This window comes from Caretta caretta, chromosome 1 (genome assembly GCF_965140235.1).
Source record: "Caretta caretta isolate rCarCar2 chromosome 1, rCarCar1.hap1, whole genome shotgun sequence".
NCBI classification, from domain to species: Eukaryota; Metazoa; Chordata; order Testudines; family Cheloniidae; genus Caretta; species Caretta caretta.
In genome coordinates, this window is record NC_134206.1 from 16,751,111 (window position 1) to 16,766,900 (window position 15,790).

The following is a 15,790-nucleotide window of genomic DNA, read 5'->3' on the forward strand; positions in this document are numbered from 1 at the left end:
TTCTAACAAAAATCTTTTCACTTAATTTTGTCTTTGGAACAATTAAGCTATTCCTTCCATTCCACATATCACTACTAATAACTATTTTGGAATCAAGTGTTAGCTGACAATTGTCTTTCCATATATGAGGCACAACACAGGACAGCTTGCTCTTCTGCAGTTTTAGTAGTTCAGTAGGTTTGACTTTTTTTAACCTGTTCATCAGTAAGTGATGCCGATGACTCCAAAGACACAGAAAGCAGGTATCTGAACAGAACTAACATATATTTTATAGATTCATTTATGAGCAAAATAAGACTTTAGGATTTATTTTCCCTCACTGAAGGAGGGCCTACACAGTTCCCATTAACACATACTAGACTTCCATTGTATATGTGTGAATTTGAAGTCATGTACAGACAATACACACACACACATTCACAAACTCAAAGACATCTATCATGTACTGTGCAAGAGACACTTCTGTCATTTTAGATAGTAAGACTGAGTATCAAATGTAATGCTGTATGAAACAAATTATTTCCGTAATGCTGTATGAAACAAATTATTTCCATTTAAAAATCGCAAGCCCTGCAGGACTTTATAAACCCATCGCAGTACTGTCAAAATATCCTAGAGGCAAAAACATTTTCCATTGGCTCAGTGACTGCCTCAACTGTCAGGAGCATGATAGCAAATCTATAAAAACCTGCCCTTAGCATCATGTCTCTTACAAGCGATACTGAATTTTATATACCAGCAGTAATATTTTCCTCAGTGTGGCATGTGTTGTTAACTAAGGGAGGTTACTCCTTAGGCATTCTGTTATAAAAAAATTAAAAATTCTGCACACAATATTTTAAAATTCTGCAGATTTTATTTGTCAAATAAATGTGGAGGCTCCAGCATGGCACTGGGGAGCACATGCCACTGGCTGCACAAAAGTGGGAGATCACTGTACAGTTCCCTGCCCCGGGACACAGACTCAGCGGTGAGGCTGCACCCAATCCCGACAGCACAAGGACCGGCCTGCCCCAGAAACAACCCAGGGCCCTGCCCCTCCATGCCAGGTGCATCAGGTGTGGGCAGGCAGGCTCATCAAGGCAGGATCCAAGTGTGGAGGGGCTTAATGTGGGGGGATCCAGGTGTAGGTTTAGAGGGTTCTGTGTGGGGCAATCTGGGTGCAAACGGCTCAGTGGGGGGATCCGGTGCAGGGGGAGGGGGGTAAGTCTGGATGCACAGGGGCTTGTTGGAGGGCTCTGGGTGCAATGGTAATGGGACTCTGCAGGGGGTCCAAGTGAAGGTGGTTGGGGCTCAGCGGGAGGGATAGAGGGGTCTGGTGTGGGGGGATAGAGCTCTGAATGGGGGTCTGAGTGTGGGGGTCTCAGTGGCGGGGTGCCGATGTTGGGAGAGTGGGATGGGGATCCAGGTGCAGCTGGTTGGGGCTCGATAGGGTGGGGATCTGGATGAGGGTGGTTCGTTGAGGTGGTCCCGGTGCAGGGGAGTGGGGCTCGTCGGGGGGGGGGGGTGTCTGGGTATGGGGGGAGGGTGAGGCTTTGCAGGAGAGTCTGGAGCAAGAGGGGGTCTGGATGTATGGGGGTTGGGTGGAGGGGGGAGCAGCTTCCTGTACAGGGATCCCTCCCCCTGCAGATGAGGAGCGATGGGTGCAGGAAGCGTGTGGGAGTTCGCAGAGCTTCCTACAGCCAGCAGAGAAATCTGGGGGTGGGTCTGACACGGCCCCGGATGCCGGGCAGGGGAAAAGTCAGTCTCGTCCTCCCCAGCTCTGCCGGGACTAGCAGCTGAGCCCGGTGCAGGTTAAGAGCCACCAGCCAGGTCTTCCCCAGTCCCACCTGCTGCCACACAGTGATTTACCTCTCTGCCAGCTGCCCTGGTTACCCAAAACATGCTGCTGGGGAGGGTCACATGATTGCTCTTGTGGCTTCCCTATGAGAAAGTCACTTTTCTGCGAGGAAGCAAAGAAATCTGCGGGGGACAAATTCTGTGCATGCGCAGTGGCACAGAATTCCCCCAGGAGTAGGTGGTACTGAAAAATATCAACAGTTAATTAAGATAAAATTCCTGAGTGCTCAGTGAACATCACACTGGCAAATTCATCATGTTATACTAATGCCCTATCATTCACTGAGAGGAGAGCCAAATTAGTTATTGGCTTAAACATGGTTGTTGCCAGCATGGTTTTAAACAGTTTTCTTGCGGACCAACGTGGCCATTGATCACTTAAAAGCAGTACTAGCTATGCTGTACGACAAACTACTTCAGGAAGTAATCTACAGCACAGTTCTAGAACATACTTGGGGCGGGGGGGGGGGGGGGGGGGGGGAATCTTATGAACCTGCTAGCAATAACTGTCTAGAAACACAGGTGACATGACTATTCTGTTTCCAGCTATTCTGCAGAAGTAAAGTTCATTTTTCTCACTTTGTCTCTTGTGATAAGGTTTTTATTTGTACATTCCTTCAGATGTTTTCAGAGGAAAGGGGCAATGGGAAAAAAGGAATAGGAACGCAAAGCTTTCAGACATTTGTATTAGTCAGTCCTCCATTAGAGGGGAGAACAGATGTATTGGCCAGTATTAGTATTTTGCATATAGTGCAAGAAGAATAAAGTATTTTCTAAGATGGTTTTATTTCCCATATCAGTACGCTAAACACTGTATCTGCTCTTATATGTCGGTCATCCAAAGTGGCACCTTTGCTCTATGCTTGGTAATCATGTATAGTATTCAAAAGCAAGACTGAAGACACTATAATTTGATCAGTTGGCTAACCATAAAAGTACCCTCTAAGAAGCAGGTGAGTGGATGGACAGAGGAAATGGCAATATATTATTATTATTATTATTCTCCAGTTGGAGAACAAGCTGCCTACCTGTAACTTATGCATTTCCGTGTTCTAGTAGACCTCCTTTCAAGCCGTTTTGATTTTGACTTTTTGGAGTCTTTCTTCTTTTCTTCCTGACTTTCCAGTATTTCTGGCTCCTGTTGAAGTATGACAACAAGTGTTAATTATGCTGGAGCAGATATAAGATAGCTTTGTCTCCCCTCTTAAGATTCACGAAGACTGAGCTGGAATTGTCTATTTTCATGTCAAACAGATAAGTGGTGTGTGCAAAACATTTCAAGTTCCCAAGTGGCTGACTTATATACAGGTACCTAGTTCACAGGTACCCAGTTCTCTTTGTGGTACTACAGATAACAAAGGCAAGATTTACTAGCAACATAATCCTGTAAGTACCTGGATTGAGGATGTAGATTACAGTTACAGTAGTGACATTATGATTCTAGTTGAGGTGACACTTTCAGGCCTTGTCCATGCTACAGTTGAACAAGATAGTTGCCAACAAGTGTTTGCAGCCATTGTAAACTGGGATTTTTTCCTGTGTGTACCATTATATTGATCACCTCCTCTAGACAGCTGACAGTTCTGGAGAAAAAGATCCATATTATGTCCCCACTCTTTACATACCTTTTTGTGGTACAGTTTCAGTCCCACTCTGGACAGGGCTTTAAATTCTATGCCATTATTTCCAGAGCCTTAGTTTTCAATAAAAATTGACCTTTGGGCTGAATGTTTTGTTCTTATCAAGAGGTGTAGTGATGGTTTGTTTTTTGGGGAGAAAGAGGCTTGTGGTGTTTTGTTTTTTTAAGTTTGGTGAAATCCCATTGAGCCATTTCTCTGTTATCCAAGTGTGGAGGGAGAAAATTTGTTTTAGCACAATAAGTTACAGTGGATAAGTCTACCTGACATTTATGGTTTGAACAAGTTTAAATGTAAAAGCTCATTTACTGGGCCTGGATTAAATCATCTGTTAGGAAGGCATAAGAAAAAATCACTTTGAAATGAGTTTATGAGGGAAAAAGCACAAGCTCTGAAGGAGCACACCATTTTTCTCCCATTTGGGGAGTTGGCCGGGGGGGGGGGGGGGGGGGAGAGGGTCAATAAACTTTTGCCACAACATTCTGGCTGAAATCTTGCAAGGCAATGGAAAGAATTATGATTCCTTCAGCAGCTGTAACTCACAGTGTACACTTGTATTAAGACAAACAGTTAATACAATATCCAGTATCAGAAGATCCTGCCTATAGTAAGAGAGAAGTTATGGATGCTGTGGGCACCATAACTTGGAATTTTCTGACTTTTGTGAATATAAAAACCAAAATCAAAACACTGTTATTGTAGTCTTTTTGCAGAGAAAGTGAACTCCGGACAGCAACTGGTTTCTTTCAGGAAGTCCCAATATGTCAAATTACATTGGCACCAAAAATAAAGACCTGCTCATTTATTTAACAGTGTAGTTTTAAAAGAGGACAAGAAAATTTCTTTGGGGGTGCACAACTGACTTAGCCTATCAATTATCAGGAAAGTGATAATCAGAATTGAAAAAGGTAAATAATGTCTTAATTGCCTGTGAAGTATTTTACTTAGCACTATTAATAAGGCTTTAAGCTCTTAAAATTTGAACAGATTTTCTTGATCCCAAAATAAAGCAACAGCAATTAATATCCTTGCCTAATTCTTACACTCTCACCAGCTAAAATGTGAGCCACTGAATTAATTCTCATCTACCTGTTAATTAATGTATTGCCTTGAAAGAGCATTTGCCACTCCTAACACTTCGGTGTTCCGTTCCCTGTGACCACATAGGGACTGTTGAGTAATGATGCAGAGTAGACAACATCTTTGCGAAGCCACTCTTTTGAGCAGTTCCAGAAATGATTTTTTCACCAAGCTAGATATACTAAAAGGACTCAAATTATTTTCATTATCAATACACAAAACAGCAAATTACAATATAGGGCAGTAAACTGTACTTAGGCCCTGATCCAGCAAAGAACTTAAGCATGTGCTTAAACACCATAGTAGTTTTATTTGGTAAAATTTTGAACCTAAACAATGTTGACAATTTCCTTTTAAAAATGATGCAAATCTTATGTTAGTATCTTTGTTAAAAAAAGAAGACTGAAGTAAGTCACTTATTGCAGTAAGCACATTTAGGAAATGAAAGACCACCACAACACAGCTGAATCAACTTACTTGTGGTGGGATGATGTTCTCAATACTGATACCCACATACACCAATCGCTCTTTCCTTGGGAGAGAAAGAAAATTAAAAATAGTTCACAAGAAGCCTGTTTGTAAAATGGTACAGATTTAAAACAATGATCTAATCAGTATCATTCAGAGCTGTTCATGCAGTCACGCAGAAGCAGCCCTATGAGTTGTCTCACTGCAAAACACAAGTTTCCAGACCTTGATTAAAGTTAGTAAGTATTATTTGTCTTGAAGGATCACAATTTCCTTTACATGTGAAACTGGTGACTTTACAAACAGTTCAGACAACTACAAGTTTCTGAAGGGAACAGACACCGAGGAAGGAGAGGAATGGGTTACTGTGGTACGAGGGAGGGTAACTAGTAGTAACAGACCAAAATTAAGGAAAATTTAGAAAATAAAGAAACGGTTGAATATCTAGAAAAACAGAGCTGTTAGGCTGTGGAAGAGTCTCCCAAGGGAAGCCACATCTTTTGAGGAATTTAAATCTAGACTGGACAATATAATGTGCTAAGAAATATACTGTAGAGAGCAATTATATGCTGGCAAGGGATGGCCTAGATGTAAACTAATAGTCCTTCTTCATCTCCACACTACAATATTCCACGAAGCATTGGTAGAATAGAACCTCAAAGTTACGAACTGATTGGTCAACCACACACCACATTTGTAACTAGAAGCACTCAATCAGGCAGCAGCAGAGAACCAAAAAAAAAAAAAAAAAAAGGCAAATACAGCAGAGTACTGTGTTAAACATAAACTACTAAAAAAAGAAAAAAAGATTTGACAAGGTAAGAAAACGGTTTCTGTGCTTGTTTCATTTAAATTAAGATGGTTAAAAGCAGCATTTTTCTTCTGCATAGTAAAGGTTCAAAGCTGTATTAAGTCAATGTTCAGTTGTAAACTTTTGAAAGAACAATAACGTTTTGTTCAGAGTTACAAACATTAGTGTTACGAACAACCTCTATTCCTGAGGTGTTCATAACTGAGGTTATACAGTACTGTTAAAACAGAAAGTAAGAATTAAAGCCAAAGTGCTAGACTTATGTATTTTTATGAGCTGAAACAGATCCTGGACGGCTGTTTTGTCAATCAGAACCAGTTTTTAAAGTTAGCAGTAAGCAACTGCATGTATAAATCACATTTGCATGCATTGTCTATGGACCTAACTATTCACACACATGCACAAATACCTGATATGCTTATTAACTTTATATTTGCATGTGTTAGTTAGGAACAGACTGATATATGTACACAGCTACAAGCATCTATCTTCAAAAATATGTTTCCTAATGTTTGCATTTGTCTAATAGCAGACCAAGATTTTCGAACATTCTGGTGACGGGGTATCTCCACAAGACTTCCTTCTCTCAGTACCCTTCCAATGAACAGATCGCAGAACGAGTACGCCCAACCTTTTTCTTAAGTAAAAGCAGCAAATACTGGTTTTAAAATAAAGCTGACAAAACAGTAAAGTGGATTCTGGATAGTTCTCCTATAGCTGTAGTAACGAGGCTGCATGTGGTCATGATTTTATATTACTGTAGGGTAACACCTGCACTGACATTTTTGGCTTTATTTGAAAGTACTTACTTTTCTATCCTAGTGCCAGTTCCCTAACCTTATAAATCAAAAAGAAACTCTCTCTCCCTCTGAGTGCTAGGAGACCTGGGTGGAGGGAGAGAAAATTGCTTCATTTGTCTAGCAGATTTAAAGTAAGGGAAATGCATGAAAATAATCTGTTGATGCAAGAGAAGCTGCTGCTGCTGCTAAAGGGGAGAACACAGATGTAAAAGCTTTAATAATCATCACATTTTCTTCTGTACGGAGATTCATTGCCTCTTCCACTTATTTCCTATGAAGCAAAAATCAAGTACAACAAGGGAATGAACAGTAAAATTCAACCAGGTTTTACTAGAGAGTGTCTCAAGTTCTGCTCCTAATTCTGACAGTCAGGAACCCAACAGATTATGTAGGAAATTAGGAGATAAAAAATAGCATTAAGGATGGAGCCTGCAATGTTGTAGCAAAGGTCTTATATTACACAGGCAGATGAAATAGCGTTTACCTTCTTCACCAAGGAGGAACAAATGAAGGCTCAACATTTAAACTAGCAGTTCTCAAATTGCTTGCCATGGAGATGCACTGACTTTCCTTATCTCTAACTGTTAAACTGCATTAAAAGAATCTACATACACATTATCTCGTACCATTATTTTTCAGAGGGGTAGCCATGTTAGTCTGTATCAGTTTTTAATTATTTTTCTGGGTAACTAACTGCAGCAGTTGCCACAGGGATATATGATATGATATTACGAATGAGAGGAGGCGATCCATGAGACAGGGCATGGGTGAAGAGGTGACCAGGAACTGGAAACTAGTCCCAGGAGACACTGTCAAAAGATATGGTACAACCTCTGACAAGGTTTGAGAACCCCTGACTTAAATGCAAAATAGCATTAGCAAAATCTTCAGTGTCCTCTGCTTCCATCTGGTGGCAGAACATGGTTATAAACATTAGTAGGTGTATAAATGAAAAACCTGAAATTCAGTATGCCTGGAGTAGAAGGAGAAAGATTCTGACCCAAGTCTACATTTTTGTCACAACTGTTATTGCCACCACGGGGTCAATGGTTTTCATTAAAAATAAGTCCCTCAAAATGGCAGGTTATGGCTAGGTGTATGGAAGTGTTGCTGAATAGCTAAACCAATTTCAATGAGAACGTCGAATGTTGCCAAATTAAACCCTGGGCTGCATGGGAAATAATCAAAACTAGGAGACTCAGCAATGTCACTGAAGTGACACAAAGGATCAGACCATTGTACTCTTAGTGAGAGTTTTAATTCCTTCAGGGGGTTCTTTTTCCACCAAAGGAAAAGACTAAAAAACATGAAGAGTTAACATAGGTTTACAAAGTTGAGCTCTCGTATAGCAAATAGTGTCTTAATACTGGTCTATTCTTGTGCCCCAAATAACCTTTATTTTCCCATTTTAGCTAAGAATTGTTCCTGTACTGTGATAAAAACCAGGCCCCTGGACTTTCTTCAACACCACTGTGTCATGATTCCTACCCTCTTCACCATGATTACCCTGTAACACACAATAGAGTGGCAGTGGACTCCTGCCAGATCAGAAAATTATGCCATCAAGTTTACTGTACTGCCTTTCCTACCAATAGAGATCAGATGCTTCAAAAAGCAGCAAAAATCAAATGTAGAAGAGGAAGCTAGACTATTTTGGCTGGAGGATCAGGACGTGGAATGTTTGTTCTTATAGGTTTCAGAGTAACAGCCGTGTTAGTCTGTATTTGCAAAAAGAAAAGGAGTACTTGTGGCACCTTAGAGACTAACCAATTTATTTGAGCATAAGCTTTCGTGAGCTACAGCTCACTTCAGCTGTAGCTCACGAAAGCTTATGCTCAAATAAATTGGTTAATCTCTAAGGTGCCACAAGTACTCCTTTTCTTTTTGTTTGTTCTTATAGTAATTTTCACCATATAAAACAGATGTAACATGTGAACAGCATGCTGTTCTGTAAAAATTACAAAACCTACAATAATGCAACACTTAGCCTGCAAATTTAAAAAGCAAGATAGACTGACTGGCGATGAAGATGACAAATCTGATAGCATTAATAAATTGTGTGCTACTTGAACATTTAGGAATGCAAAAATGCTATACATGAGCTATGTGAAAGAGTTAACATTGCTAGAAGGAACCTTAACTTCTCTGTATTTCCCACCTTTTAAAGTTTTCAACTGTTAATGTTACATTAATATAACTTTAATACAAAACCCATTTTATAAAAACAGACAAAACAAAAGCCATGGCTCTGACTTGTACCACATACAATATCGTAAATAAAAAGAGAATAAAAATTTCTTTACTGTGCATGTGTTAAAGTTGATTTTTAAAGGCACACAATGTTTTAAGAAATACTGCACCTCTCCCAACTATTGATTGCTACTCACAAACTTGTTTCAGATATCTGTACTTGGAACTGTGGGACTGCTATGCACGATGCACTGTTACTGCAACAGTTGGAAGAAATTCTGTTGATTTACACTAACCAGGATGATGGCTAGGATGGACACAGAGCTCCATCTCAAGTTACAACTTGAGACCACTGTAACATGCAATTGTGTGATCCTGTAGTATAGATGAAATTTCAGACTAATCTAGGTGAAAATGGCAACAGGAGTCTGTAAGGCACATTACATTAGAAACTTCTGTAGCCAAGTCAGGTGATTCAGAACTTGCCTACACCAGGAAATTTACACATTGCTGACTGTATTAGCAAAGGGTGCAGATGAACCAGTGCTGAAAATTGTTTAACTGCAATTGTAGGCAGGACCAAACCGTGTTCAGGAGCCATGACTGAACCTTAGTAAACGCCATCCCCTCATCTTTAACTACTGGACTTCTGTTTTACCCTCTTGTAAGTATCTCCAGATTTGCTGCCAGCAGTAAACTCCCTGATTAATAGGAAGTTCAATTAATCAAAAACAAACGTATCAGCTCAAGGTCTCATTAACACACTTATCCAGGTCCATTTAACACTTGATCAATTACTTCCACCTCTTTGCCTAGCAACTCACTGTGAGCTGTTTGTGAACACAACCAATTAGGTTTCAGTACCTTCGCTCTGCCCGCTCCTTCTTTTTCAAGACAACATCCAGATCTTGCAACTGTTCTTCTAACTTCTCACAGAGTAATTTCTGAGAGGATAATACACAGTATCAGTTTCTTGCGTAAGCAAATACCTTCATTAATTAGTTTATTCAGACACTTAATGCACTGTTTTCACATTTGCCTTAGTGATATCTGGAATAGGGTAAGTGTTTACATGTGGAATACTTAAAACTAAATTCCTAGTTTTCTTCGCATTTCCCTGTATATAGCCTAAGATTATGTTAATTTAACCTTTGCCAGAGACTTTAGTGGTGTAACAACACAATATTACTTCTGTTGGAATACCACCCGGCAAGAACAGGGCATGTAGTGAAGGTTCAGTCTTCTAAATTTAAGGTACACTTTAGCATAAATTTTGCTAGACAGATAAACTCTTCTGGTGAGAGGTATCTATTGTAGAAAGCAGTCTGCCCAGTGTACATATTAGTACATATTAGATGAGTGTTTAGAATAAACATACTTCTAAATGTTTCCCTTTTTTAAACTTTTAAAATCTGTATAGTTAGCAGAAAGGTAACTGGGAGGTACTTTGTATTTTATTTTATTTATATACATACATACAGTGCGTTTTAGTCCTCTTTCCCACACTTCATTTATTGTTTATCTTTAGGTTGTAAACTTTCATTATTTCATTGGAAAACACATAGCACTCAGTTTTCATCTATTGATTACTACTGTGGTGCTTTTTAAAAAAAATGTTTTGTATGGTATAAGACCCTATATCCACATCTAATATCAAGATAATGATCAAGTCATCATGTAGGTGGCTATTATTCACCTGCTTTGTAGGGATTCTAACATTATGTCTTAGGTCAGCAACTGAGTTGATCTTTGTTACAAGTAAGTGGCCCCTATGAAAAGAACTTGCTTTGCTCTCTCAACATGAGACTTGCCTTTTCCCATTACACTTGTTATATGTGCAAAAGTTCTCCCCAAAAGTGTTATTGCAATCACTGTAGAACCTTTCCCCTTTGATCACATTTAAAACTTCTCTTTCGCAGATGTGATTTGTTCTCTCCCATCCATTCCTCCTCTCCCACCATATACTTTCCATTGGACTTTTTTGTAATTTTAGGGGTTTTTTTTTCTTATTATGTACTTACTAGGAATTAGTCAACATTGCCCTTAGCACCTTGGTGAGGAGGTGCTTCATATATAATCAGGTACAAGTAGCACTTCTAACTTCATTTGTAAAGAAAAAAATCTTACACACTCAACCTATTCATTATTTAAATTAAAAAAAATACTTAAAACCACAGAAACAGGCAAATTTTGATGCACAATACAACTATACATCATCACTGATCAGGATCTCCTCTTGCACAGCAGCAGCCCTGCCTTGTGACATGCAAGTGATATAGCTGTTTTGGAAGCAAAGATGGGGTATGAGATCCACAAGGCTGCCTCTATAATGTGCCTAATTCTTCCCCAATCACTGCAGTAGGAGAAGTACTAGTCACACTACGGCCTTTAAAACTCCAGGCACCTACCTGGAGAACTCACTATTTTTGCACTTTCTATTTCACATGAAGACCAGCCATATGTTTGCACTGAAATATTTTTATAGTAGCATCCAGCCTCATTAGAGGAAGCACTGAAATTTGCCAGCCGCTAGGCAATGACAGTGCTTGTTCTCAGAAAAGACCGACTGGCATATCACAAACATGCTCCTGCTGGCTTGCTACAGGCAACTGGCTGCATGTTCCAACCAGGTTCTGAGCAAATAGGTCTGGGGAGGGAAGTGGGTTTCAACCAGAGATGCTGCTTCCTTGATTAGTGCCACACTTCCCACATTCAGTCTTTCTTACAGGAAAAATTAAGAGAATGAATATTTCCAATTCTACTGTTTCCTTGATGCAACCTCTGCAAAGGTAGGAAAGAACGGATTCTGTGAAGCAGTAGAATTGCCATCTACAATAATGAAGAAAAAAAAAAGAAAAAAGCATGAGGAAAAGGTTATCTCCACTCAGAGCTCGGTTAATAACAGAGCCGGGGGATGGTTGAGGCAATGCATCCCAAATGAGGGGTTATTTTTTAACGGAGAAAGATGGATACTAGAAACAGTTTGTTAATCAAACAATGATCCTCCACAACATCTAGCAGAGACGAAAACTAGTCAACTAGAAAGCATACATGTTGGCAAGGTGGGCAGAACCACTCTCCATCTGGGATTATCATCAATGGGGGTCGAAGGCAGGCTGTGTGATATCCACTGTCACAAGAGTCACACAACAGAATCTGTGGAAACCAAGTAACAGATTAGCATCACTTTGCACCTCTTGGCAGGTAACAAGTTCTAAAGCTATTTCCTAGGCAGTGTTGAAACATCTGCATAAATACTCTGATCTGTACAAACTTCAGAACCTCCAAAATCACTTATTTGTAGGGTTTTATGGAAAGATGAAATATGTCTTTTCATGGAACAGTTGGTGTACCAGGATGTTCAGACTTAACTCTGGATTGTTTATCATGCGTACAGACACAAACAAACCCTATCTGGATTGCCTAGAATCATAGGTGAACACACAATGTTAAAATGCATACTGATTTATCAGGATAAACCCTAGATGCCTCTTTTCCATCAAATAGGAGATGGCAAAGTTGATGTGAATTGTGTGCTCATCCACTGGAGTTTACAAATCATTCAAGGAGCTACTATAGTGGGCTCAACCATGCTGGCATGTCTGTCACATAACTAAAAGAACGCTTACTTTGTGGATTAATGGCAGGAGTGAGCATTATGATTTGCCAGATAAATATAAATGTTAAAGATGAGTAGCAAGTGTTGTTAAATCAGAACTGTAGAAATTAGAGATAGAAGACTATTCTCTATAGTGTTTTATCTAGTCCTTTGTTCAATTTAGTGGTAAGCATCTCAAGCAATGGGGTTTTCAACACTTCACTGAGCAGATAATGCCACTTCTAAAGAAACTCGAGGTCAGGAAGTCTTCCCTGATATTCAGGCTATACTTTTCTTATAAATTCTATTCCATTTAAAATATTGTAATATTCAGCATCTTATAATATTGAAAAAATAAAGGAAAACTCCAGTGATAAGTTATGATCCTTAAATAGTTAATTGACTGTATATGAACATATACTTATTCAAAATGGATCTCTAGAACAGTTTTTAGGAAACACTTGTCACATTACCTTCACAAATGAGAATGGCCTCAGATGAAGCTGCAAATGATGATACTTCTCAGCAAGCACTCTAGACAGATGATGGAGATTGAGACTACGATTGCTGCTTCCACATGGAAGAGCAAGGACTTTCAAAGCTGAACATAGCAGTGGGTTTTCTCAAATCTTACCCCTTACATTTCCTTTCCTATCCACACAAATGGGTTCTCTGTTTCTCTTAAGTCCTACCCTGCATTCTCAGATACCCCATATTGTAGCTTCCTATTTAATTCATTCTTTGTTATATGTAAGACCTAGCTTTTTGGTGAATTATTCAAGTAATCATCAGAGGATCGTATACTGCACTGGAGTTTTCTTTTACTGTTCACGCACAGTAAACCCCATGTCATTCGAGTTAAAGAAAAAGTAATGACCTCTAAAAGACACAGATTGTTGCCCATGGCTTATTTAGGGGGAAAAAAGTAATCAACCCTTATTATTCCAAAGGACATATCCAGAATATAAAACCCAATGTTTCATCACCAAACTGCCTGGAGTTTTAAATTAAGGATAAGTCATAACTGTCTTATTTAAAATTTCACATAAAAGATGTTTTTAATGTTTACATTCTGGGTCTGGTCCTTTATGGGCCTGGACTTTATTACACATTAAATGGCACCAAGCTGGATGATTTCCGAGCACTTGTTTTTTATACTGGGCTGCAAGTAGTTTTCAAACTACTTGATTGTGCACTTACTTCATAAATATCCAAACTGATTTTTAAAAACAAAGCAAGAGTGAACCAGGTGAGAAGCCTGATAGTTTCTTTTTATTCAGTTTATCGTGGAGAAAGAAAGCGTTCTAACTTCAGTCTGCAATTAAAGTGAATATTACATGCCAAAAAGCTACATTCGAGGAAAATTAAGGTTGTGAAGGCAAGCACTCAAAAGTTAAGAAACGCCAGAATTAGGGGTTGCTTACCAAACTTTAATTTGCTACTCTTGTATTTATGATAAAGTCTTTAGTTACATATTTATTTATCACAGGATCCCTGCCTCATTTCTTGCAGAAGTTGGAAGGTGTGTAGCGAATGAGGAAGGGGACTACAGGAAGAGAAAGGATGATTTCATGGTTAAGGCTATGAAGTCTGTTGTAAAAAATTGGTTTCTATCCCTGCCTCTGCCATAGAGTTCCTTTGTGATGCTCTGCAAGCCACTTCAACCTAACTTTTAACAGGCGGCCACTAACTGTGTGCTTCTCATCCTCTGCATGCCTAATTTGAGATCCTGGGTTCTGATTTGCAGATGTGCCAAGTACTCACAAAAAGAAAAGGAGTACCTGTGGCACCTTAGAGACTAACCAATTTATTTGAGCATAAGCTTTCGTGAGCTACAGCTCACTTCATCGGATGCATACTGTGGAAAATACAGAAGATGTTTGTTTTTATACACACAAATCATGAAAAAATGGGTGTTTATCACTACAAAAGGTTTTCTCTCCCCCCACCCCGCTCTCCTGCTGGTAATAGCTTATGTAAAGTGATCACTCTCCTTACAATGTGTATGATAATCAAGGTGGGCCATTTCCAGCACAAATCCAGGTTTTCTCCCCCCAAAGACACTTCCCCCCCCCAAAAAAAATCCACTCTCCTTATGCTCAAATAAATTGGTTAGTCTCTAAGGTGCCACAAGTACTCCTTTTCTTTTTTGCGAATACAGACTAACACGGCTGTTACTCTGAAACAAGTACTCACAGACACAATTGAAGTCAATGGGAGCTGTGCTTTAAACACAAAGCACCGTATAATGCTACATACTCTGAAAAATCAGGTGCTGGAAGTCTGAAATTGGAAACCCAAAATTAGTGGACACTTTCAACCTTAAATTGTCCGTGCCTTAGCTCCCCATCTATAAAATGGTGATGATAATAGCCCCTTTCCTAACAAGGTGTTCTGAAAATAAATTAACATTTGTGAAACACACAGATATAATGTAGTCTGAGTGCCATAGAAAGTCCATGAAGAAATTAATAATTCTGTTTCCTGAGCAGGGTTTAAATAGGGTACAGTAAATAAGGTCTATGGCTACATATTGAAGAATGGAGGATAAAACAAAATATTGAATAGCTGCTCATTAATTGAGCACCATCCATCCTGTACACTGAATGAGGCAAGGGGCCTGCGGAAAAATAATATGTGATCATGTAATTAAGACTCTCCCATAATGCATATACACAAAGGTGCTCATTTAAGTTTGCATGGGAACCTTAATTTTGCCTTTTCCTAACTTCTGAGTGGCTTGATTTTGCAACTTTAATGTTCGTTTAGAATAGTTTGTGTGTGTGTGTGTAATTTATTCATTTATATTACAGTAGTAGGGTTCAAAAAAGAACTAGATAAATTCATGAAGGATAGGTCCATCAATGGTTACTAGCCAGGATGGGCAGGGATGGTATCCCTAGCCTCTGTTTGCCAGAAGCTGGGAATGGGCGACAGGGAATGGATCATTTGATGATTACCTGTTCTGTTCATTCCCTCTGGGGCACCTGGCATTAGCCACTGTCAGAAGGCAGGATACTGGGCTAGATGGACCTTTGGTCTGACCCACTATGGCCGTTCTTATGTTATATTCTAGTAACCTAGAGGCCTCAACCAGGTCAGATCTTCATGGTGCTATGTACAAACATAACAGAGTATACACTATAAAAGGTAAGACATCCTAGGGGGCGAAACAAACTTGCACTTTTCCCTCTTGGTTCCAAGTAAATGGTCCCATTTCTCTGCCTGTGATGTCAAAGGGATCAAAAACATCACACAGCTTACCCAGTAAAGGAGGCCAGAGAATGATCTACTCCTGGGGGAATTCGTCACTGTGCATGCACAGAATTCAGGTCCCATGCAGGTTTTTTTTTTTCTCTGCAGAAAA

General features: G+C 39.5%; 1 protein-coding gene across 4 annotated transcripts in view; it reads right to left on the minus strand.

The window, feature by feature from the left end:
* Positions 1-15,790, minus strand: part of RSF1 (remodeling and spacing factor 1) — a 123,751-nt gene that overhangs the window by 38,427 nt on the left and 69,534 nt on the right. For all 4 annotated transcript variants that reach the window (XM_048840522.2, XM_048840515.2, XM_048840485.2 and 1 more), the window contains exons 8-11: positions 11,877-11,981; positions 9,690-9,769; positions 5,034-5,088; positions 2,868-2,977 (exon numbers count right to left, since the gene is read on the minus strand). In XM_048840522.2, the coding sequence (XP_048696479.2) occupies positions 2,868-2,977; positions 5,034-5,088; positions 9,690-9,769; positions 11,877-11,981 (350 nt within the window). The remainder of the gene's footprint in view (positions 1-2,867; positions 2,978-5,033; positions 5,089-9,689; positions 9,770-11,876; positions 11,982-15,790) is intronic.